At 37.2% G+C, this 25,571-nt stretch overlaps 1 protein-coding gene across 9 annotated transcripts in view; it reads right to left on the bottom strand.

Annotated features, from left to right (window-relative positions):
• TENM3 (teneurin transmembrane protein 3) overlaps positions 1-25,571 on the bottom strand; it is a 3,393,579-nt gene that overhangs the window by 134,712 nt on the left and 3,233,296 nt on the right. For all 9 annotated transcript variants that reach the window (XM_072622672.1, XM_072622671.1, XM_072622669.1 and 6 more), the window contains 4 exons: positions 25,277-25,378; positions 24,895-25,089; positions 22,948-23,148; positions 11,278-11,463 (listed from right to left, as the gene is read on the bottom strand). In XM_072622672.1, coding sequence (XP_072478773.1) covers positions 11,278-11,463; positions 22,948-23,148; positions 24,895-25,089; positions 25,277-25,378 — 684 coding nt within the window. The remainder of the gene's footprint in view (positions 1-11,277; positions 11,464-22,947; positions 23,149-24,894; positions 25,090-25,276; positions 25,379-25,571) is intronic.

Below are 25,571 nucleotides of genomic sequence, written 5' to 3'. Positions count from 1 at the left end.
GATGAGGAAACTGGACTCAAAGAGGTTAAGTGAGTTGTCCAAGGTCATACAGATAGTAAGTAGAAGAGCTGGGATTTGAAGCCAGGTTCTCTGACTTTAAATTAAAATCTCATGCTGTTCTAGGTATAGTGATTGTTCCCAACGTTATGTAGCAAAATTGGGTGTAAAACTGAGAGTAAATCCCAGGGCTCCCAAATCTTTTTTTTTTTTTTTTAATAGGCAATCAGGATTAAATGACTTGCCCAGGTCACATAGCTAATTAGTGTCTTGGGCCACCACATTTGAATTCAGGGCCTTCTGACTCCAGGGCCAGTGCTCTGTTTACTGTATTAGCTAGCTACCTTAGGCTTCCAACTCTGTATCCCAAGTCCTTTTGCTTCTTCTAGCTCTTATGAGACCAAAGAGATCTCTAACAAAACAAGAGAAGTTATAACTCTGTATCGGACAACAATTGATGACCCTCTGCACAGGGCTGCAAAAATGCTGAAACAATCAACTTTAATAATGTCATTTCTCCACAGAATGTATTTATGAAAATAAGGTGAAATTCAGGGATGTCCCATTAACTTGGGTAGACAGTATATATGAATAGAGGAGAAAAGGGAATGGCCCAGAAGCTTAAAAGCAAAGTTCCAAATGAAGGTCACATCTATTCAACACACTGAAATTAGTCATTTGTATTTCTTTTGTCATTATAACAGTGAGAACTCCACAGTGAACTGCTTTACTGTAATGATCTTTATCAAGCAGACAGTTATCTAACTCACGGTTTGGTCACTTATGTTATGACTTAAGTTAGGACTTAAACTAGTATTCCCTGTAGGCATCATTTGAATTTAAGGATTCAAAATGAAAGAGATAAATATGAGGATAAGAGAATTATGACAAAAAGGCTAACACAGAATGTCTAGGAAGCTCATTATGCCCAAACACCAAAGAAGAAGACTCTCTGATGGCTATGGTGGTTAAAATGTCCAAATATGGAAATTACCTTCACAAAAAGTAGCATCTACCACTCAAGCACTTCTTTTTAAAGAAAATGCCTAGATACTGGAGAAAATGTGATCATTGTAACATTAAAGCATGTAAAAAATTTTGAGATAGGGAAGAGTACTGACAACCTAAATATTAAAGAACCCCATCATTCAGAAAGGTCAGAAAAACTAGGTCTGCATTTTTAGAAAAAAGGAGGAGATTAAGTGACCTCATTAAGGAATACCAATTCTGAAGGGATTACAAATAATAGAAGTACAGTATGTGAAAATATTTCAGTGAATAAAGCAGTGTAAAAATGAGAAAAAAAATTAATTTTTGGTGGCTCCAAATACTATACCATATAAATGTTAACTCAAAAGAAGGAGCTAACATCAATCTAATGCTTGGCCTGAATTTTCAGAAAATGGCTGATACTTAATAAATGTATGAACTTGATTCTCACCTTCATCTTAGAGCAGTATTTTCAACAGGCTCTCCTGGGACCAGAGCAAAAAAAGAGATTCCTTCTGCCCTTATGTTCTTCGGCACAAAATATTCATCATTACTCATAGAGTTGGAGGGGATCTCAAGAGGTTATCTGTTCTAGCAGAGTTTACTTTGAAGATGATAGTTTAGCTATCTTAGATAGCCTTGCTCTTAGAAGCAAGTTATCTGCAATTAGTTAATCAACAAGATTTCTTGAAGAGCCTAATAGGTGTCAGGTGCTGTCCTAAGTGCTGAAGCTGGGGCAGAGTGGGCTAGTGAAATTAATGTTCTACTCTTGTGGTACAGTATAATGCAGAGGTGTCAAACACGTGGCTCTTCCTGAGTGCACTAAAAACAGATCAAAATACAATTGGGAAAATTTAACAAAATAAATAAAAATACAACACATAGATTTAATATGTGGTTTTCTAAGTCAATATTTGACCTACAGGGATCCTTACGTTTGGTTTGTTAATCCCTGTTTCAGATGGAAACTCCGATAGAGTTTGACACCTCCGATATGATGGAAAGAACATTGGACTTGAGTTCAGGAGAAGGTCAGGTTTGAGGCCTGGCTCTGAAACTCTGATACTAGCTGGCAAGTTATTTAAACTACTGGAGCCTTAGTTTCCATATCTGTAAAAATGGATGTAGCAGTACTCTGTACTCCCTTCCTCAGACTTGTCAGCGATTTTTTGTTTCTTTTTGTAAATGTGCTATAGCAACATGAGCTCCAAAAGCCTTATAGGAAGAAAAAAAACCATATTTTTGAACACATCCAAATTCCTTATAGTTTTGGTATTGGTTCCCAATGTAAGGAACATTCAAAATTCAAAGAAGTGCTTTACCAGATTTCATTATCTAAGTAAAAAACTTCCTAAAGTTTGGTCAGGTTGTCAAATCTCCTCTCCCCCCAATATCCTCTACTTTCTTAAATAATAGCCAAAACATTACTGCTTTCAACAAGATCCTGAGACAAGAAACTTTTGTGCCAAACCAAAGCCTGTCCACACTGGCAATGGTTTTGATCTCTTTTTTTTCATTGTTTAGCAGATAATTCCCCAGCTGTATGTATTTCATTTTCAATTTCCAATCTCAGGCATCCTAAAGCCCAGAGCAACCCTGGTGTTTAACAGAGGTATGCTGAGTACTGCATGTCTAAGTTTTGTCTGAACAAACAAAGCATGTCTTTGTGATCATTAATGATCTTGTTTCCCAATGTACTAAAGAATTAGAATAAAAACAAATAGCTGGTCTTTTGTAGCTTAAAGGAATTAGGATTTCCCCTAGGCCAAATTTCCATTTGAATTGCCTGAAAGTACATGAAAATCAATGTAGCTCAATAAACAACTCAGTGTTTGAGACATGACTAGAAGAAAATACCACAAAGGAATCCACCTTTCCTTATATCAACATGATTCAAAAAAAATACTTCTTGGTAAGATATTCATGCTTAGAACAAGTTATTCCTTGGATTATTCTGCTAACTCTATTAACTGTTTCTGGAAGGATCCTAGAAGAAAGAAGATGAAATGGGAGAGAGGTAAGACAAAAGAATAACTTCCTGGGGGTGAGAGCAAGTAAAGACTCAAAGTCTACTCAGCCAAGTTTGGGAATCTCCATTCTAGAAGAAACTTAAGGAGTGTTATCAATAGCATTCTTATGGTTTAAAAAAGTGTTTTACATTTTCCCGTAAACTTAATATATTCTCAACTGCTTTGAATTATGTTGATGGGGTTGCAGTTTTGCAATTCTGTAACTAACAGTTAAGTCGTCCCAGTATTTGGGGAAATTACTATTACCAGTCATTTATTGTAAGTTCTATTTGTCATTTCAATTAACTTTTGTTTTTGTAGCTTATGTTATTCATGTGCCATCAATTCATAGTGTATAAATGCCTGATTTGTATTCAGAAATAACTGAGTTAAAATTCTGCCTCAGATACCTACTCACTAGATGACTCTGGGAAAGTCACTTTACCTTTCTATGCCTCAGTTTCCTCATCTATAAAATAAGCGGGCTGGATCTGACGACCTTTAAGATCCCTTCTAGTTCTAAGTTTATGATTCCATGATTATCCTGTCAAAGTGTTCCTTTAGAACAGTAGTTCTTAATATGAGATCCATAGACTTTATGGATAGATTTTGAGGTGGAGGGGTGAAGTGTCTGTGAATGTAGGTAGAAGAAAAAATTACATATTTCTCTTTACTAACCTCTAACTGAAATTCAGCATTTCCTTTAAGTATTAATTAAAAAAAAAAACCTAACATGTTATTCTCAGGAAAGATCCATAGGTTTCACCAGACTGGCAAAGAGGTCCAAGATACACGAAAATATTGAAAAAAACCTTAGCTTTATAGCAAACTAAAGATTTGGGGAGCAATATTAGTCCTATTAAGCAACATGGGACCCAATTAGAAAACTACTGTTTAGCCCATTATCTGGTAGGCAGTGAGGTGTACTGGCTAGAACAGCAGTCTACTGAAGATTTGGATTATAATCTATTCTTAAATTATTAGGTGATGGAATGGATAGAGCACCAAGTCTGGAGTCAGGAAGACTCATCTTCCTGGGTTCAAATCCAGCCTCAGAAACTTACTGACTGTAACTCTGGGCAAGTCACATAACCCTTTTGGCCTCAGTTTCTTCATCTGTAAAATGAGATGGAGAAGGAAAAAGCAAACCATCCAGTATCTCTGCCAAGAAAATCCCAAATGGGGTCATGAAGAGTTTGGACACAACTGAACATCAATACATTTATCAGTAAGCATGTCACTTAATTTTTATTGCCTCAGGCAACTCCTTAGATTTAGTAAATCATTGACAGGATACATCTGGAAGTAGCCCCATAATGATTAAATCATAAAGACTTTGTATCTTAACTTTTTCAGCTCTAGAGAGTATAAATTATAGATATCATGAACTAAAAAAAAACCTGTCACTGAATCCAACCCAATCATTTTACAGATTAGGAAACTGACAAAATCCTTTTATAGAAAGGAAATTAAATGGCTTGCCCAAGGTTAAAGATTTAGCAAATGGGGAAATTGGGACTCTAATCGAAGTCTGCTACTGAACTAGATAGAACATGGGGTTTGTTCAGGGGGTTTGTGATGAGATTTCAAGTGTTCCTGGAATATGGGATGAAAAAAAATGCCATCTTCATTTTCATTAACTTTTGTTTCTTTGTAATCCTATGTATTTTATTTTATGCTTTCAAAACATTATTTGAAGAAGGATTCCAAGGTTTCACCAGGTCCATAATACACAAAAAGTCAAGAATTTCTATAGTGCAGGATTAATAATTAAGGACTCTAATAGACCTTGGATCATTGAGTCTGACTCCCTCGTGGTAGAAGTAAAACTGACACCCAGAGAAGTCTTGACTTGTTCAAGGTTACATGAGTTAATAGGATCTAAGTCTCTTCTTCATGGTGAGGACTCTTTCCCCTTTACCACACTATCTACCAGGCAGCAGATGAAGCAATAGCTTTCTAAGTGGAGTCCAAGTGACTCCAAAGGAGTAATACATTCTCCAATATTTAACTGAGAATCAACATGACATAATGGATAAAGTGTTGTGATCTGGAGTTAGGAAGAAAAAAAATTCAAATCCTGCTTTAGCCACTGTCTCGCTATAGGATCCTAGGCAAATCACTCAACCCTTTTGGGCCTCTGTGCATTTGTAAAATGAAGGAATTGAACCAAATGGAATTTAAGGTCCCTTTCACCTTGTAATCTATTACCCAATTCACTCTTGTCATTAAAGTTTAACATTTACAAATATTTTTAAAATTATGACATCTTCTAAAGGAACAACTAGAAGAATCTATATAAATTTACGTAATATATAATACAAGTTACACATACACTAGCTAATTAAAAAGGAAAATAAAAATTATAGTATATTCCTGGGGCAAAATAATTTCCAAAATAAAGCAGCAACTAGCATAAGTCATAGATTTCTAGAACTATAACCCTACCAAAAGCATTCAGAGTAGTTGAGACTCTTATTAAGGTAACAGCAAAAAGCAAATTTTAAACTGTTAAAAAAAACACATTAAGAATGCTGGTTGATTGTACAGTTTAAGTTTGCTAGAGTGGAGACTGCAAGGACTCCCTTGGAAGACTGTATCAGTATTTACTTAATCTTATCACCAGGAAGGTTTTTTTGTTTCATTTTTTAGATATATGACTTCGTATGCTGACATTTCAGTTTATTTCTTCTAGTTATATTCTACATAAAAAGAAATTGCTAATGAATTTCCTTCTAATATACCCATCAAGTATCAGGCCATAATTTTAAAGTCACTTTTTTGCCCTTTATGCAAAGGCACACATTAATACTTCTGTTTACGCATTGACCAAAATGTCTGTAGGTATGAAGTGAATGATTTTGTCAGCAAACTCTTTGATTGCTCCCAAACCAGTGGATTCAATGGTTTTGTTACATGGGCCTGCCTCCTGGCTTCCTTTGAGTCTCATCTAAAATTATACCTTCTCTGAAAGAGGGTTTTCTTTGTTCTCCTCAGTGTCAGTCAGTGCTTTCCCCCTGAGACTGTCTCTAATTTATCCTGTAGATTGTATGTACACAGTTGTTTGCATCTTGTCTCTCCAATCAGAATGTGAGACCCTTGTAGGCAGGTTTAGCACAGTGCCTGGCACACAGTATGTACCTAATGAATGTTTACTGAACATAGATGGGGAAAGCAGTAAGGGAAGGCTTCAGAAGTTGTAGATCCCTATTATTTAGTATTTGAGAACGACAGTTATTAGAAGTGTAAACATAGGCCTTCATAGTTGGTATCTGCAACTTCCAATCAGCTTTAGCAGTGAAGCAGTTGGGTCAAGAGCTTTTTCTTTTTTTAAGAAAAAGAATAAGTGCATACCCTAATTTAATTGTCCTGATGTGTTCAGATAAGGTTTTGGTGAGAAACTCAGGATTTGGGTCAAGGCAGTGTTAAGATTCCCCCTTTTCTCCTTTTTTTTTTTTCTTCAAATTTAAACTGTTCAGTGGAAATTATTTAGATACATTAAAAATACCAATTGTTTTGACTTCCATTTATAAATCTTATTTGCAATTTTTTAGCCATTTTTGTTACTTTCCTTCTGAAGGCTGCAAAATTTTCTTATTTTAAAAACATGTAGGATGAAATCAGGCACACGAGTTCAGTCTTTGTGCCTCTGATTACTGTGATGGAATATTATTGCGTGATAAGAAATGACAAGCATGATGATTTCAGAAAAATCTGTACCAAATCACATAACAGATGCAAAGTGAAGCGAGCAGAACTAGGATAATGTTGTACAAAGTAACAGCAATACTGGACAAAGAAGAATTGTGAATGACAGTTATTCTCAGGAATAAAATGATTTAAGACAGTTCCAAAGGATTCATGATGAAGCATGCTTTCTGCCTCCAAAGAAAGAACTGATAATATCTGAATACTGACTCAAGCATACTATCTCTCTCTCTTTTTCTTTCTCCTTTCTTTCCTCCCTCTCTCCCTCCCTCCCTTCCTTCCTTCCTTCCTTCCATCCTTTTTCTTTCAAGTCTTCTTGTACAAAATGACTGCTATGGAAATGTTTTACATGATTGCACAGGTATAACCTATATACCTAATCTAATCTAAGCAATCTAATGATTGCTCATTGTCTCAGGGAGGAGGGAATGGATAGAATTTGGAACTTAAAACAAAAAAAAAATCCAAATGATAAAAATCATTTTAACATGCAATTGGGGAAAAAAGAAAATATAAAAAAATTTAAAATATATGGATATACAGAGTTGACACAAAAGGATATGTTTGTGGTTCAGTAGCCTAAGTTCAAGTTTAATAATGAGCCAAAGACCTATCTACTTATATGTGACATTGGTATGGTGTTGGGTAAATCCTCTATCTTCTCTGCATCTAAGTTTTATCATCTTTTAAAAAAGGGATGAACGATGACATTTGTTTTAGAAATACTTTACATACTAGTAATAATAATGTAACAGTAACTAGCATTTATATAAAACACTTTAAATATATTTTAAATTTCTTGTCATTAAAATTTAACATCTACAAATATTTTTAAAGCTATGAGATTTAAAAATTACCATTTCCTTTTGTTTCATTTGAAAATATTCACATATACTGCTAGTCATATTCAACTCAGGAAGAGTACAAGAACACGGGGCAATGCACCTTCAAACAAATGTATGAATTCTGTGACACAAGAGATTCATGGTGGGAAGAAAATACGTATCCATTAATCAAAAAATCCGGACAGGCTCTGTCAGGTAGAGAGGGTGTTAAGTGAACCCTCTAATTTCATAACCTATTTTACTATCAAAATGCCCATGGTTTTATGAAAGCATGCACAGAGTTTATGAGACAGTAAGATGACTAATGAAAGATATTCTCTGCTTTCTACTGAGAACTTCTGTTTGTTTCTAACTGTTTAATTTCTCTTCCATCTCTCTTTCAATTAACCTCCCTGTTTGTATATGATGAGACGGCACATAATATGGAGCAAGGAAAAAAAATCTTGCTGATTTATGGGCATTCTTCCACCAAGTAGCAGTTTCTATCAGAAAGGCACACAAGTGTTTGAGTTGATAGAAAATGCATAGCAGTAGAGCCTCCATAGCTAACTTCATCTCTACACTTCCTGCTGTTAAATTTGCAACTCAAAAAGGTCTTTTTCAACACATTTCCTATTCCTCTTGGTAGGATTGTACATTTGGGTGAGAGAAAAGGCAATTTGGATTTCTGTAGGCCAAGAGTTAGAATAATGAATTCTAATGGTATGAAACGCAAAACAAACACCCCCTAAAATCATAATAAAACAACTTTCCACCTCTATGAATAAAACACTTTTGGGATTGTTATAATTACTATTTTTTGAATGAGGGCTGGCATTTTACCTTTAAAGTATTTATGCTTAGTAGGATTTAAAATGGACAGAAGGCAAATATTTAGAAATAATGATTATTTTAATGATTACAAACTTAGTTACAAAAAAAAATTCTAAACAAAAGACCTACAAACTCAAGTTCACAAAAGCCCTGTTGGTGTCTAAAACCTTGGAAAAATGGTTCAAAACCAGGTCCTTGATGTGTAACTCTTGTCCTCAGTAATCCCACCAAGGTCATATAACCAATAACAGAATGATTTATTAATTTCTTCTTGGCAAGTTAAATTTGCCTACTGATTACTTCCTGGTGTTCTCAAATGTATAAATAAATGTATGTATATGGAAATTGCTACATATACATTTATTAGATAATGCACATATGTTACAATCAGAGTTACTGGAGGTTTTTACCTCTCCTCCCTAAGCTATGAACTCCAGAAAATGCCAGGGTCAATGCTCATTAGAGAATTATCTTTTTCCTAGGTTCTATTATCCGTCGGACTTTTGTGCCCAGGGAGGTTTTTTGGCCCAAGAATCACACACAGTTATCATGTTCATCAGTGAACAAGCATTTATTAAGAGCTTGAAATATGCTGAACATGTGCATGAGAAGTTTTATGCAGGAGAGAGAATTCCTTTGCATGTACAAAAATACAGAGCAGTATAAGAGCCTCTTCCTTCCTCTCGTTAATATTTTCAACAAAAACTATAATTAACATGGCTTATATATGCATATATTTGTATATATATATCTGTACATATGAAATAACATTTGTTGAAAACATAATATATATCATGTAATTATGTAATACAAAATTACATAATATATAAAATTCCTATGTAACTATATGAGCTCCTTGAGAGCAGGGGCTGTTTCTGCCTTTCTTTGTAACTCCCAGATTCAGCACAGTGTCTAGCACATTAAAAAGTACTTAATCAATGTTTGTTACCCAACTTAGTAGGATAATAAAATTTTATATGTATACACACATATGTAGAGATACAGGTTTAGATAGAGATATAGACAGATAAACGCAGATATAGATAGATCCTCTACCAAGTCAGACCAGCACTTGCTTTGCAACAACTGACAAGCCTGGGACAGCTGCCTGAGGGCACTGAGAATTTCAGTCCCACTTGCCGGGGTTACACATTCTGTACAGGTCAGAGGACAGATTTTAATTCATATCTCCTGACACTGAGGCTGATTTCAGTGCTACTGAATGGGCAAGTCATTGCTGCTGATCACACATGAAAGTCACTTTATGAACAAAGGAAACCCGGTTTAGTCTTTAACAGTTTCCAGCTTTGACCCAGTCCCATGGTCAGAAGGTTCATTTTTTGGTTAAATCTAAATTACAAGACTTTCCATAAGCTATTTAAGGGTTAAAGAAGATCAGAAAGGACCTTCCTCTAATTTTATGATTATAATGTTCTGTAGTAAAATTTACATGTTATAACATTTTATAGTAAATATTTGAATGTATGTTGCAAGATGCATACAATTATAATATTATTATGTTCAATAATATTTGGATATTTCAATAATATTGAATATTCAATAATATTGAATATTTCAATAATTCAGCCCTCATTCAATTATAATATTTTATGGTGAATAGTTGAATACAATTTCCCTCTGGTATTATCCAGAATATACAAATTCTTATAGGAAATAAAATATAGAGACTAATAACCTAAACATTTTCCCAAGAAATCATCCAGGGTTCTAGCCAATAAGTTTGTGTCCCCAGGAAATATTTTATCAGAAAATGTACTTTCTGGATCTTTGCAAATACTATGATAAAGAGGGAAGCACAGGTACCTTGAGATAACGGAATATTTTAGCTTATCAAATTCCCTGCAATTATTCCACATGTTACTGGAGTGGTTGGAAAGTTACTTTTACCTTTACTGTTGGCTTGTTCCCTTTCCACCCTTCCCCCCCTCACTGGATGCTTTTACTGTAGGAAAATAAATATGGCAAAAATGAAGGTGAGTATGTTGACTATATGGGAACAGACAACCTCCGGACGCTTTCTGATCCCCAACAAACAACTGACATTAGAATGCTAAAATATATTTTCTGTTATTAACTTATTGCCCTTAGACCTAAATGTATGTCTAGAAACCAAATATATTCATATGATGTTTTCCAACACAAAATTCTTGAATAACTAGGTTTTTGCATTTGATCTAGTTCTTGTACTAGATATAGTGAGAAGTATAAAAATAAAGGCTCAGGAGCATAAAAGGCAAACAAGATGGCAGCTCTGGAATTTTTTGAGGAAAAAAAATCTTTCCTGAAAGTCTTAACTTGGTTGCTTCAATGTGGCATAGAAGTCGCAGCGAGGTCTTAGAAGTTATGCCAGCAGAAGACAAACTGTCCATCTAAGGCTCAGCCTAGAGGATTGACTTATGGGTGTACAAGTTTTATGGTCACAAAAAAATAGCACAAAAGAAGCATCTGCTAAGGCAGCAAGGGGATGACTATACCTGGCGTACCAGTAAAATCATGGATATTGTAAAGTAAAAAAAAATAAATATGGCTACAGTTACCAAGAGATACAATGGCAGCATATAAAAATGAGACAGTAACTATAATGAAGGTCTATTTATAAATAGGAAGAGTATCTTCTTTCTCCATGGGAGTCAATTTTCATGGCCATCGCAAATGAAATAACGAAGGAAGAATTCTTATGCCCTGCATTTGTGGCAGTAGGTCTGAAAGGAACTGAATAGCCATTATATAATGATATCCTTATTTAAAATATTAATTCCTTTATGCAGAATGACAGGCAGTAATGCTTTGAAGGAATAAGCTTCAAAGCACTGTATTTCAGAGGCAGGGAAAGCCAACAGTCTGAGCTCTTTAGTTTTATGTTGAAGATAGATATGAAAGTACAGCAGGCCTACCAATGGTACAGTGCTCTCCGTTCCATCCCTGGCTGCATTCACACTTCCCGTCTTTGCAGGTTCCATGTTCCGCACAGTGGGGGTGGCAGGCTCTTTGATTACATGCTGGGCCAGTCCAGCCTTCTTCACAGCGACAGCTTCCCCCCATGCAAACCCCATGTGAGCCACAGTCCACTGAGCATATTTCTATATTGAAAAGAGAGGAGACAGAGAAAAAAAGGGAGGGGGGCAAGTAAAAGAGAGAGACAAAATTAATGAGCAGTGCTACACCTTAAACTCCAATTTGAGAGAGTGAAAAAGCAACATCTTTGGAAATAAAATCATAAAATTATATGGATGAAATGCAATTTCTGGTATGAAGGATGAATAGATATGGAATTTTAACTTTTTGTTTATGTTTGTTTACCCATTACCTTACTTGCTACCTTACTAAAGTATCTGTAGTACTTTCATCAAGTATGAGTAATTTTATATTCACTTATTTCATTTACAGCTGGAAATATGTGTTCTTATGTCAATTAAAATTTAGTGAATAATTTTAACCATACTGGGACAATTGTGTTTAATGGTGTCTAATTGCAACAAGAATAAAAAGGACATTCTATATATATCCACAATTAATAAAGCTATCCTTCAGATTTTAAAAATATTCATTTCTATGATATCTTCCTTTCCCCTTAATTATTAAAAATAATATACTCCAGTGAACACATTATCTTGCTTCTGATATGATGACATGTTGGCTAAATAAAAGAGATTGTTCTTTTTCCTTTTCAGTAAATTTGTGCTGTTGACAGCTATGAGTAGCTTAGCTTAAATAATAGAAAGACTGTTTAAGAAACATATTAGTACATCACTGTGGAACACGTTCTTTTGTAGCTATTAAGATTCCTAAGACCAAAGGGGTTCTTGGGCCAAAATCTATGGTTAGATCACCTCCCCCCAAAGAATTTATGAATTTGAGATGTTCATTTAGATTACTGTGGTTTGTCCAGTATTTTTAAAAGCTTCATTTGAGCAATGCTGTCCTCTGAAAGACAAATAAATAAACCCCATAATGAAACATGAAGCGATTTCTACAACCTCACAGAATAAAGTTAGTCTGCTTTTTGTTTGTGAGAGGATTCTGTTCAGTTTTGGTCTTCTCATAAAAGAGAATGAGCTTAACAATAAAAAGCTGAAATTATTCTTCACTGAAATAGAAACTAGAGTTCAAGCCTTATTTTTCTTCCCTTAAAAAAATAATTGGAACAGCCTACATATAAAGTAGCTTGTTTCTGGTTTCTTCATTCACTGGCTATAGTTTCTTTCTTGGACACCATAATTCTTTGTCTTGAAGAGTTATAGAACATTAAATACCACATCAAGGAGCTGTGATATTTCTTATAAGAAACAGTCAGAAATGTTTACAGGAAGAGAGCTGGTGGGGATTTTTTTCCTCCTTGCCACATTTTCTATCTACTTTGAATTAAATTTTTGATTAAGAGATCCAAGATGGTTTGATTAACTTCAGAGCAACATAACATCAACTCAGCTCCAGGAGAGAAAGGTTTATTTCAGAGGCACCCTTTCTCTTCAATCTAATCAATTTTTCATTAGGGTGAAGGTGTTTATCAGCATTTAGCACACTAGCTTTGAGCAAGGTGCGTCAATCTTTGTAATGAACTTATTAATTAGAGTTAATTCAATTGAAGTGGAATTGGAGGGCTAATTAATGGACAAACTGCTGATGAAGATACAGGAAAGCTCTGTGGCTTTCAAACCTTTAAACTCTCTGATGGAAATAATTCACTCCTCTTTTAGTAGCTTAACCAAATGTTTCTTTATGGAAAGAGCCATTCATTTACTGAATTCAGATATCTGAAGGTCATTTTTCTAACTTCAAGAATGGCAGGTGATAACGGAGTTTCTCTTCAGAAGCAAGTTTAACGATTCATAATTAGACAGTTACAAGGCCTTAATTCACACACAGGATAAATGACCAGATTTCTTGCTTGTTCGTTTTAAGGATCAAATTCCTTAGTTGTGCTAAGAAAAGACAGACTTCACGTTTGAGTTCTTCAGAAAATGAACACATAATACATTTTATTTTGCAACCTTTGTTATATATTATTGCTTCTGAATAAGGTTTCAGTCCACGTGTGAACATGGAAGACCGTTGCTAGTAGAGCTCAGAAAGAGTTCACTCTGCATTAAATATTTTCTCTTTTCATACTAACTATATCACAGTCCTTTTGTATACAGTGAAAACTGTTCATTTTGAAAGTACATATTGTATCAATAGATAGTAAACTCCTTAAAGTCAGGGTCTGCTTCGTTTTTGCTTTTTTATCTCCAGTATTTAGGATAGAGCCCACAGTGGCCTAGTACAGCACTCAGTAAATATTGCTTGTTGTTGATGGCATAAATGTAATGACATGCGTGAGAACCATGATTTTTCAACATATAAAATAATGATCTGAAACTAGAAGACTTTGTTGCAGCTAATTTAATCTTTTAATTAAGGCTTATATTCTAAATCTGTTTTCAGCTCATACCAATTCTCTTTCACAAGTATGGATTAAATTAATTTTTGTTGTTCTTATTATAAGTTTTTTCTATAAAAAATATTTAGATCCTTGCGCCTAGCTGTGAGTTCACAGTGAAATATTACTGGTTCACAAAAAATGCAAGGTCCATAGTCCTTAAGATTTATGTATTTTAAAAACTGACCTACTTCTTCGTATGATGTAGTAGTGGAGTAGAGGGCTGGACCCAGGGTCTTCAGGAGCAATGGACTTCAGCTCCAATGATTATCAGGGTATGACCTTGGGAAAGTCACTAAGTCCTCTTCATCTGTAAATGGAATTATGCTACTGATCCAGCCTAAGGCCAGGCTTGATGTCAGCTGTATAAACCACCAAATACTCTCTAAATGGGAGTTACTTTTGTTCATTTCTCTCAACCCCTTTAATACGATTTGGGTGGGGAAAACGTTTAGCTAACTTGTGGAGGTGCTAATTTGAGTAAGATGTGAAGAATTATAGCAAGGGGAAACTGGAAGCAAATTTCAAGATAAATGTTAAACATTATGTTTTGGCAAATATGATTAGTTTTCTAAGTGGACTGTTCCAAGTAGATACAGCAACGCGTAATATGAATGTCAGAGGCAGCAAAATAGAGAGGAGCCTCATTGGAGTCAGGAAGGACTAGCAGTGTGCCCTTGGGAAGGGGAAAGTGATAGAATAAGCACCTATGTGATACCAACTATGTGCCAAGCACTGTGCAATGTGCTTTTACAAATATCAGCTTATTGGATCCTTCCAACAACTTTGCAAGGTAGGCGATATTATTATCCTCATTTTACAGTTGAGAAAACTGAGGCAACCGAGGTTAACTGACTTGCCCAGGATCACACAGTGAGTATATGAGGTCAGATTTGAGTTCAGGTCTTCCTGATTCCAGACTCAATACTATTTAGCTGCCTCTGGTGCCATGTGTAAGCTACCCAGTTGCTCTCTAATATTAAAAGTTACAGATGAGTTTCCATGCAAGGAATTTCCTATACTGTTAGAAACAGAGGCCTGGACTTGGGGTTTGGTCTAGATCTGCAATTTCATTAGTATGAGGAACTCCTGAGATAAGAGGCTCCCTCTCCTAATGGAGGTTGGCACCTTCTTTACCACTCACGATCTGAGAGAGTTGCTTAGGACACTGACAAGTTCTCTGCCTTGCTCAGTATGTTTTTTTTGCTTCCAGATCAGCTTTCTATCCACTGGAACCATGATGGTTTTCAGACTGAAATATCACAAACAAAATCCACCCATCAGTTTAATTGGCCCCTTACACCGTAACATCCCCACCTTCCTGAAGTCCTACTTTCTGCAGAAAGTCTTTCCCAGTCCGCTTTAATACCAGTGCCTTCCCCTTGTTAATTATGCTCAGTTTACCCTGTCTATAGTTTGTTAGCACTAAGTTGTTTGCATATTGCCTTCCCCATCAGACTGTGATCTCCTGGAGGTTATGGATGATGTTTCTGTCCCCAAAGCGGTACCTAGAACACTATAGGCTCCTTTTTTTGAATAGGCTCTTAATAAATGCTAGTTTATTGACTGACTAACAGATCTGTCTTTATTTTAGAAGAAGAAAATGTATTCATACTCAACAGAAATGGCTAATTACACACTGTGAACTTTGCTATTATGGACTACATTTACAAAAGCAGTTGGTGAATTTAGAGCAGCACTTAGAACAGTGCCCTGCCCTATGTGGCTACTCTACCAATCCCAGGTGATGATAATAATAATCTCCCACCTTCCCTTCACCTCACCCTTTTAGCCTGTTGTTCAAGACCTTCCACAATGTTGCTAGCCTCCCTACTCCACCAAAACAAAGATCTCACTGCTCCAGACAAACTGGCCTATTTGCTGCCACCTTACTGAGCTCTTTCCTTCTGTGTTTTGGGTCTGACTTGTCCATTTGCATGGACGTATCCAATGTCTCTACAATTCACCCAACCCCGTCCCTCCTTCAAGGGCATCATCATCCATACTAGGATCCTTTAGCCTGTAACAATCTTTCCAGCTCCTCTGAATTCATGGTATTTCTGCTTTTGCAAAGTGTGAAGTTGTGGAAGGTTTGGGGATCTCAAGCTCTGCCACTTAATACTTAAATGGCATGGCTTGGGTTTCGGGTAAGTCATCACCTTCTCTGGCAATGGTCACTTTCACTGCTGTGATGAGGGAAGTGTTTTGAACACTTAAAGCACTATCTAAATTTTAGCTACTGATGTTGTGGAAAGAGCCTTACAAGAACACATTTTCACACATAATCATTGGCCTGGCTTGTTTTTCTAGAACATTTTTATTTGTTATAAGTGAAGGCTTCTATTAGGAGGGAGTGGGAGTTAGTGGGTAGTGTTAGTGATGTGAAAAAAAACAGTCAATGAAGCATTAACAGACTATCCAGAAGTGAGAAGGAAGTTCAGAAGGGTACACAGACAGGCAGGATGCTGCTGTTTCTACTTTGTTAAATTTACTATCACTTAAAAAAACACATCAAAGAAGGTCATATTTCATTGAAATTGTCTTTCTTGCTCTCATCTACTGAAATGTTCATATGTGTGTTGATGGCTGTTCAATTCATAATAAAAGATAAAATTAAGAAAAAAGTTAGATGGTCCAGAATCTGAGTTCTGGTCCGATAATAGCGATGTGACCTTAGGCAAACTACTTCATTTTCATGAGCCAATTTCCTCATATGTAATAAAATAACAGAGAGATGCTAGGAGGCGGAATGGATAGAGATGTAGTCCTGGAGTCAGAGGGACCCTAATTCAAAAGCAGCCTTAGAGCCATACTAGTTGTGTGACCCTGGGCAAGTCACTTCGCCCTTTTTGCCCCAGTTTCTTCATCAGTAAAATGAGCTGGAGAAGGAAATGGCAAACCATTCCACCATCTTTGCCAGGAAAATCCCAAATGGGGTCATGAAGAGTTGGACATGACTGAAATGACTGAACAACAACAAAAAACAACAGAGTTGGACTATCTGACCCTAGTCTAGCTGGTCTCTTTCAGTTCTAAATCTATGAGCTTATGATTCATTCTAGCTGTAATTCAACATCCAGTTCCCTTGGAACATCTTTTTTGTTGATTGTTATCTTGTGTTATTATTTAACTCTTCAAGCATTTAAGCTCTGTCCCTCTGACCAGATTGTAGGTTGCTTGAAATCAGAATCTTAGAGCTCTTTCCCAAGGCATGGCCTTGGGAAAATGATTTAACTTGTCTTTACCTCAGATACCTCATCCGTAAAACAAAAGGGTTGGCCTTGATAAAAATTTATAGATTTAGAACTGGAAGATATCTTTGGGGCTCTCAAGTCCAATCCCCTCATACTATAGCAAGTCACACGAAGAATAAGGATCTGAGATAGGATTCAAACTTGTGTCTTCCTGACTCCAGGATGGGCACCTTACCTGATATCCAGCATTGCCTCAAAAATGCCAAAAATGCTTCTCTTTGTGGAAGGTTTGTTTGTATGTGTGGGGAGGGGAAAGGGATGGGTGAAGAATAAAAGAGGGAGTGGGGACAGGAAAGATGAGAAAAGGGAGAAAATATAAAAAGAAATAGAAAGCATGACCTCTCTCCTTAAGGAATCCACACAGAGGGCCAAAATTGCTAGAGCTTTTCCTCTGCTGTTACCTCCAGCTATGTCTATATCTCTCTATGTACATACATAAATATATATGCACACACACACATCTGGGGAATAATTAGATGAAGTCAAGCTATATCTGGCTGTTATTGTGTGATTGCTTGGCAAGACAATATTGTAGCATTCATCTTTCTCTCCAAGGCAAGAGGAGGGATACTGGGGTGTTAACCTCTCTTCCATATATATGGGTAGTTCTCTCCTAGGAGGGATGATCTTATATACACACGTTATATTATATATGCATGTGTATATATGTGTGTGTGCGTGTGTGTGTGCATATGTATATGTATTGAGTGAAATGAGGATATTGTGAAGGCTTTTCATAATAAAAAATATGGGAATATTGTATTTTCTAAACAAAATTTCTTTTCCATAAGGCTTCTTCCTGGATACCTGAGTTTCAGGAATCCAGGGCCTGTGGGCAGTCAGTTGGGGCCCCTCCATCCCCCCTTTCTTTCTTTGTGATAGTGCTGTGGACTGTAGTTGAAACTTGGAAGTTACTCAAATCTCCCCTTTGTTTGTTATACTGTTGCCATATCGACAGTCCAAGAGTACAAGCTCTCCTTTCCCACGTCCTCCCTGTTTTTACCTTAGTTATAAAACAGCCACATCAGCAGTTAGAGATAAGGAAGTGTGTTGGGACAGGTGAATATTTCTCAGGGTTTGTCTAGTTTTTCGTGCTTAGACTGTAAGCCTGCCTCCCAGCCAATAGAGAGGAGGGATAGTGGGGAGGTGGGATTCTCTGTTTTAGGGTATATAATGGTGTTCTTATCCTCTGTAAATTGCCTCTTCCCATCAGATTAGCCCCATCCTGGTGGAGAGATGCCCCTTTCTCACAAGAATTGTAATAAATCATTTTCTGTTCTTATCGAGAAGCCTCTTCATTTATTTAAAATTTTGAGTAAGGGTCTTTTATCCTATACATGTATGATGCTTTATTCAGTTGTGTCTGACTCTTCATGACCCCATTTGGGATTTTCTTGGCAAAGATACTGGTGTGGTTTGCCATTTCCTTCTCCAGCTTATTTTACAGATGAGACAACTGAGGCAAACAGAGTAAAATGACTTGCCCAGAGTCACATAGCTAGTTAAGTATCTGCCTGCCACACCTCATTCTACTCACTCCCCAAATACAGTTCTCATTTTTCAGTTATATTTCAGTGAGCAACCACAAACACACTCATTGTCTCTTCTTCCCAGTGTACTCCCAGACTTGTCTCCCAACTACCCAATGATCAGCACCAGCTGGAGGCCATTTCCTCAAGGCTCTTAAAGGCTGCTGTGGAATCCCCCCTTGAGGCCTTCTGGGAACCCCCCTTTTCTCCGTTCTATATTGTCAGTTCCACTGGACCCCCATGAACCTTCCAAGGTGCTCAATAAGATCATTAAACTTCATTTTATTCAATTTGTACAACAGAAGCACTAGTAAGTCTGCAATATTAGATCAATGGGAGGGTTAATTAGACAACATCTTCTATTTTTTCTTCCCTCCTAGGTGGGAATTACCCATGTGTGGAAGAGAGCTTAGCCACCCTGTCCTCCCCTTTCCACCTTGGAGAGAAGGGGGAATACTACAATATTCTCTTGCTGAGAAAATGTGGGATGGCCTGAAAATGCCAGATACAGCTTAACTTCATCTAATTCTCCCCTCTCCCCCCCAAATTTCCCTGGAACATGGGAAAGCTAGGCATGGGGTGCTGCGCTGTCACCATGTTAATATGATGACAACTGTCATCCCCCTTCAGCCTCAGGAACATATCGTAGTTATTCCCAGGGAAGCCTATACTAAAGAAAGCTGAACCAACTGTTAGCTAACTTTGGACTCTGGCATTAGCCAACTGTGGCCTGTTGTCATTTTCATGGAAAACTGGCTAAACTATTTGTGTGAAATTTAGGATCTTTTGAGGAGATCAGAGCAAAAATTACAAAGCATAAGCTTTTCCACCTATGACAGATGAACTATGCAAAACAGTTATTTCCCTACCATGTTGATAATTGTTTTCAGCAGCAAGGAATATATTTTAAAATTCACAGTATATGAACATCAGAACATTAAAAAAAATAACCCAGTGAAATATTGTAAATTGAGTGAAAAATGAACTCTGGATTTGATCCATATTGCCAAGTTTCTGCCCTGGGGGGGTGATGGTGGTGGTGGTATAATTTTCATCATTTGCTCATTACTGGCTCAGAATGTTTTCTGACCTCATCACTAGATTGAAAATGTTGTTTAACCATTCTTCTCTCCCTACCTTTCACTCCCAAATCTGGATTTTTCTGTACTAGTCATGCTGATCTCTTCACATTATCCAGCTCACACATCCCAGATGAAGCAATATGTCCTTGCCCTCTATACAGATAGTAAAGGGCAGAGGAACCAGACTCCAGAAATTACTATCATTTAGACTCAGAGGGAGAAAATAAGCATAGGAAAGGAGAAAGTAGGGTTTCTGTCAAGATCTTCTGTCTGTGTGTTCATCCTTCGTTGCTGAAGAAGACCATGCCATCAGAGAAGTGATGACATGACTGGCACTTGACTTTGTTTTGAGTGAGGGAGGGGTGTGCAGGTCACCAGCCTCACTTCTCCTCCAGAGCCATCTGAATCCAGTGACCAGATATTCATCACAATGACTGGAGATGATCCAGGATGAGGCAATTGGGGGTAAGTGACCTTCCCAAGGTCACTTGGTGTCAAGTGTCAAGTGTCTGAGGTGAGATTTGAACTCAGGTCCTCCTGACTCCTGCACTGGTGGTCTATCCACTGCACCACCTAGCTGCCCTGTCAAGATCCTAGTGAGAGAACAGAAATCTGGCTAGGGTTTAACCCATCAGGGAGTTACCAAAAGGAGACATTTCAGAGGGTTCAGCAGTTATAAACTGAATTTAAGAGCAAAAGGTCCCCAAGCCATCTTTTTGTGATATGGAAGGATGGTCTACCTGGAGCAAGGTGAGGGAAACATAGTAGGGGCAGGGAGAAGGGAAACACAGGTACACAGCAGACATTTTATTTCATGAAAGGAATCTTTTGGGTATGACGTTTAGTTGCCTACCTCGCCTTCTCACTCATAAGATGACAGTATCACAAATGTATATCTGGAAATCTGACCTCAGAAGCTATTTAGTACAATCCTTTCATTTTACAGATGATAAGGAAATATGCATTTATATAGCACCTAATACATGCTAAGCACTTTACAAATATTCCCTCAGTTGGTGCTCACAAAAACCCTGGGAGGCAGCTGCTATTTTAATCCCACTTTACATTTGAGGAAAGCCAGGCAGATCACACTTGCCCAGTGACTTGCCCAGGATCACACAGCCAGTAAGTGTCTAAGGTTTAATTTGACTCCAGGCCCAGCACTTTGTCTACACCACCACCTAGATGCCTCAGAAGTTAAGTGATTTCTCCAAAGTCACAAAAGAATTAAGTGTCAGAGGATGGATTTGAACCCAGGCCACTATAGCACACTGCTTCCTTAGCCCTCTATTTACGCTGCTGTCAATCTCTACATTATGCACAACAGCTGCATCTTTCTGCATGCTGTCCCAGAGTCTCGCAAGCCCTTCCCTCCTGTCAAAATCCTACAAATCGTTCAAAGTCTCATGTCCCACCTTGTCTGAGAAACCTTTGCTGATTATTTTGTCTCCCAGTGTTATCTGACTCCTCTAAACTCCTTCTGCACTTAATGAATCAAAACATCTATCACTTACTTATTATGTTGCTTCTCCCATGGACAGGAGATAGTTCTCCATAAGTGTATCCTTGGCTGGCCTCTAATATTCTCATGTACTGAGTAACACATGAGAAAATAAAAGAAATTGTAACTGTTAATTTAACAAGGAAAATTCAAAGTCCTTGCAAGTAAGAACTATTTCTTACACTCCTCATATACAGGGTGTTCCAAAAGTCTTACTGTCATGGTAAGCTATTAAATGTGGCTTCCCATGGTATTGGGCTCTTAGCAGGCAGTAAGTAAATAAATACTGGCTAATTAACTAAGTAGGAAGTGCTGTTTCAACCATAAACACATTGCCATTATTATTTTTAAAAGATCCTGTTTTTTGGAAGCATGGAATACAGAGGCATGATGGGAGGTATTTCTCTATACGTATGTCATTAGTTAATGTCATGTTTACACTCTGTTGACAGCTGAAATTATTTGTTTGAACTGCGGTCTCTTTAGTTTACCATTATCATGACTTACCTGTCAGGAAAAGAGAGAATATAGCTGAATTTCACAAGTTAAACAAAGACTTCCATTTTTTTTTTTTACCAGGGGAGATTGGTTACACTCATTGTTTCAATCAAGTAACTCATGTCAATCCAATCAAAGAAACATTTATTAGGAGCTCCTATGTGCAGGGCAGCTAGGTGGTCCAGCAGATAGATTGTCAGGCCTGAAATCTAAAGACTCCTCTTTGGGAGTTCAAATCTGACCTCAGACACTTACAAGATGTGTAGCCCAGGGCAAGTCATTTAACCCTGTTTGTTTCAGTTTCTTCTGCTGTAAAATGAGCTGGAGAAGGAAATAGCAAACCCGTCTAGTATCTTTACCAAGAAAACCTCAAATGGGGACACGAAGAGTTGGACAGGACTGAAAAATGACCAAACAGCAACAAAACAATAAAAACCTACATACAAGGCTTTGTTAGACACTAGAACAAGATGAAAAGTCCTACTGTCTCTGTTCGAAAGTCCACTATGGGTGATATGACATATGACAGATATGAAGGAGCATGTGATAAAGGGGAAAGAAAGAGTCTAAGAAAATTGGAGAGGGGGAGATGAAATCTGGTTAAATGAATCAGGGAAGGCTTTATGAGGGAGGAGGAAGGCTGGAAGCTATGGTCTGCAAGAAGCAAACTCCTCACAGCAGGGACTCAGATTCGAATTCAACAGAATGTTGAATGTGACAGAATGTCTATGCTATTCATAGCACTGAGAACTGGCCTGGGTATGGATTCCAGACAATAGTTCTGCTAATAAAGAGGTATCTTCTACAATGACCCATTCAATACTAAGTCTTCTCCTCATACAGGGATCACAGGATCATGGATTTAGTGCTAAAAGGGACTTTAGAAATCATCTAGTCCAATCCCTTAATATTTCAGATGACTTACTGGATGCTCAGAGAGTTTCAGTACCTGGCCCAAGTTCACACAGATATTAAAGAACAGTGCTGTGATTCAGATCCAAGTATCCTAGCTCTAAAGTTAGCACTATTTACAGTAAAACAGTACACAGAAATGAGACTTCAAAACGTAACCTGACATCTAATTAACTCTGTTTCTATTTATTTAATTAGTTTCCCACATGTCTAGATAACATCATTTTATTTTCATAAAAATCCTTTTATTCAAGAGTTGCCAAAAATTTTTTTGAGTTCAAAATATTAAACTATTCTAGGTCCTTTAGTCATATGGGAGACATGTCAGAATATGGAGTACTCTGTTGACAATGAAGGAATTGTCCTTACCATTTGAGCAATCTGGGCCAGTCCAGTTTGGGTCACAAGTACAGGTGCCACTTTCTTGAAGGTATGTTCCATGCCCAGAGCACTGGTCTGGACACATGGTCTTCAATATCTCACAGTTGTTTCCACCCCATCCTGGGTTGCAATGACATTCTCCATGGATACACACCCCATGATTAGAGCAACCAGGGTCTAAACAGTCAGCTGTAAAGAAAGGAGAATAATTTGACTAAATAAATCCAGAATGTATAAGAACATCCATCCATCCATCTAGCATCAAGAATTTTTAAATCTATTATGTGCCAAGAGATTCTAAAGATATAAAGACAAAATTAAAAGTTTCTGTCCTTGAAGAGAATACATTCTACCAGGATAGTCAACCTGTACATGTAAGAAGTATATGCAAAATAGACACTAATTTTTTAGGGGAACTTCCTAGCAGTCTGAGGAGTAGATAGGGTAGAGAGCAGGAAAGACTTCATTGAGACGGTGGTCTTTGAGCTGGGTCTTAAAAGAAATCAGAGATTCTAAGGGGAGAGTGTAATCCTGGTATCGGGGATGATCAGAGCAAAAGCAAAAAGAGAGGAAATGGATTTATGTGCTCTGTGTGAGGGACCAGGAAGAAAGTTCAGAATAACTGGATCAGTAAGTGCTGGATGGGGAAGAATGTATAATAAACTAGAAGGTGGAAAAGTAGGCTGGGGCCTTTTCAGAACAAGAGCTCAATTTCATTGACAGTCAGTCACATATTGGGTGTCCTGATGGCAACTGCACAGCAACCAAAATATGTTGACAAACTCAAAAGAAGCCATTGTTAGTGTCTGGAAGAATTGTATAACAAAGCAAGGGATATCCTAGATAAGAAGCACCAGTCTCAAAGCCATTTAGGTAACTGAGAATCTTGCAAGGATTTGTAATTTTCCTGAATTATACTGAGATGCACTTGAGATTTCAGACTTTTGCTCTCTTGTCTACCTAATCAGAAAGGAATAAGTATTGGATTCTCTGCTGCAATCAGTATCCATTGACCTAATCCAGTAAGACGGAGTTCTGACAGCTGTGTAGGACTCTCAACCTGTTTGAGAAATAAATGAGTTGTATACTCTCTAGCCTTCCTAATTCACTTTAATGTGCTTTAGATGACGAGATTTAATTTAGCAATTTGACTCAATAAAACTTTACACTTGTAGGGTCAATGGTCTGAAAATTTAATTCCAGAGGCTTAATTGCATTACTTTGTATGTGCAGATCAATAAAATCAATTTGATTGAAGAAGGAAAACGGTGCTTTTCCCTCTTAAAAATATTTTAAAATTCAACAATGTTCTATGTTGTGGCATCATGAATGTCATCATTGTATACAGTTCTGGAACTCACAAAGTATGTGTTGCTTCACATGTTACATATGAAAATTCAGCCTTGATGTTAGACATGCCAAAATGCCACATCAGAACAGAAGAATAAGACAGGAGTTATTTCTTTTGAGATGTGAAAAAAATCAAGACGGGTCTGGTTTCCTTTTTTTTTTTGTTAGTGGAAAAAATTATCACTTAAAAAATTTATGATCTCATTACTAATGTGATATTTGATCTGTATGGTCTTTTTGGTTATTTTTTTGGAGGATACAGAACCATAATTTCATTGGTATAGAGGACTATACCAAAAAACTTCCTCTACCAGTGAAGAATGACACCTCCTCTCTAACCCATAGTCTTAGAAAGTTGCTTTGAATGCTTTATTAGGAATGGCAATCAAAACAACTTCTATAACATTGTGCTTCAGAAATTCCAGAAAACACAAAATCTCAAAGCTGGTTGGAACGGAAAAAGATTCCCCCCTCCCAAAAAGATTGGGTGGTCCAAAAGGATAAATCCTCAACTAAGAAGTCTTTGGTGTAATAGATTTCTTTATAAGGATAACAATAGACATCTGTAAATATGTACATGTTTACCTTCTTCACAGTTTTCCCCTTTGTATCCTGAGTTGCAAGTACAAGAGCCCATAATACAAATCCCACGACCCCCACACTGAGGGTCAATACACTGGGTGGTGGGCACATCACACTCGGTACCCTTCCAGCCGCTGAAGCAGAGACAACGTCCTTTGGAGTACTGCCCATTTCCACTACACAACACTGGACAGGCCGCTGTAAAATAGAACATGACAGTGGAATTAACAGCCATCTTCCTCATCAGCCTTGGGAAAGAAAAAAACATCTCTAGAACAAGCCACATGGCAGTTTCTCTTCCTCCCGTGAAGTGACATTCTAGACTCCTTGTATTCCTGTGGCAAATTTGTATTTACTTAAGAATGGAATTTGACTAAACACATACCTCTTGAACAATCGGGGCCCAGAAATCCTGGAAAACAATGGCATGTCCCAGAAACACATTCTCCGTTTCCATGGCAATTCCGGGGGCATTCGACCACAGACTCTGTAGAAAGAAAGAAAGAAAACTCGTACAGGCTACTTCCCACCACAATGCCAAGTAGATTCTACAACTCTGCTCAGTTTCAGGTACATGCCAAAGTGGCTGGTTTGTTCAACAACGTTTTTTTTTTAAAGTAATCTCTACTTCTAGTGGATTTTTAGAACAGGCAAAATAGTAGAGGAAAAATTTTTTAATT

This window comes from Notamacropus eugenii, chromosome 7, assembly GCF_028372415.1.
Source record: "Notamacropus eugenii isolate mMacEug1 chromosome 7, mMacEug1.pri_v2, whole genome shotgun sequence".
NCBI lineage: Eukaryota > Metazoa > Chordata > Mammalia > Diprotodontia > Macropodidae > Notamacropus > Notamacropus eugenii.
The sequence above is the reverse complement of the archived record's forward strand: the minus strand, read 5'-3'. Positions and strand labels throughout refer to the sequence as shown.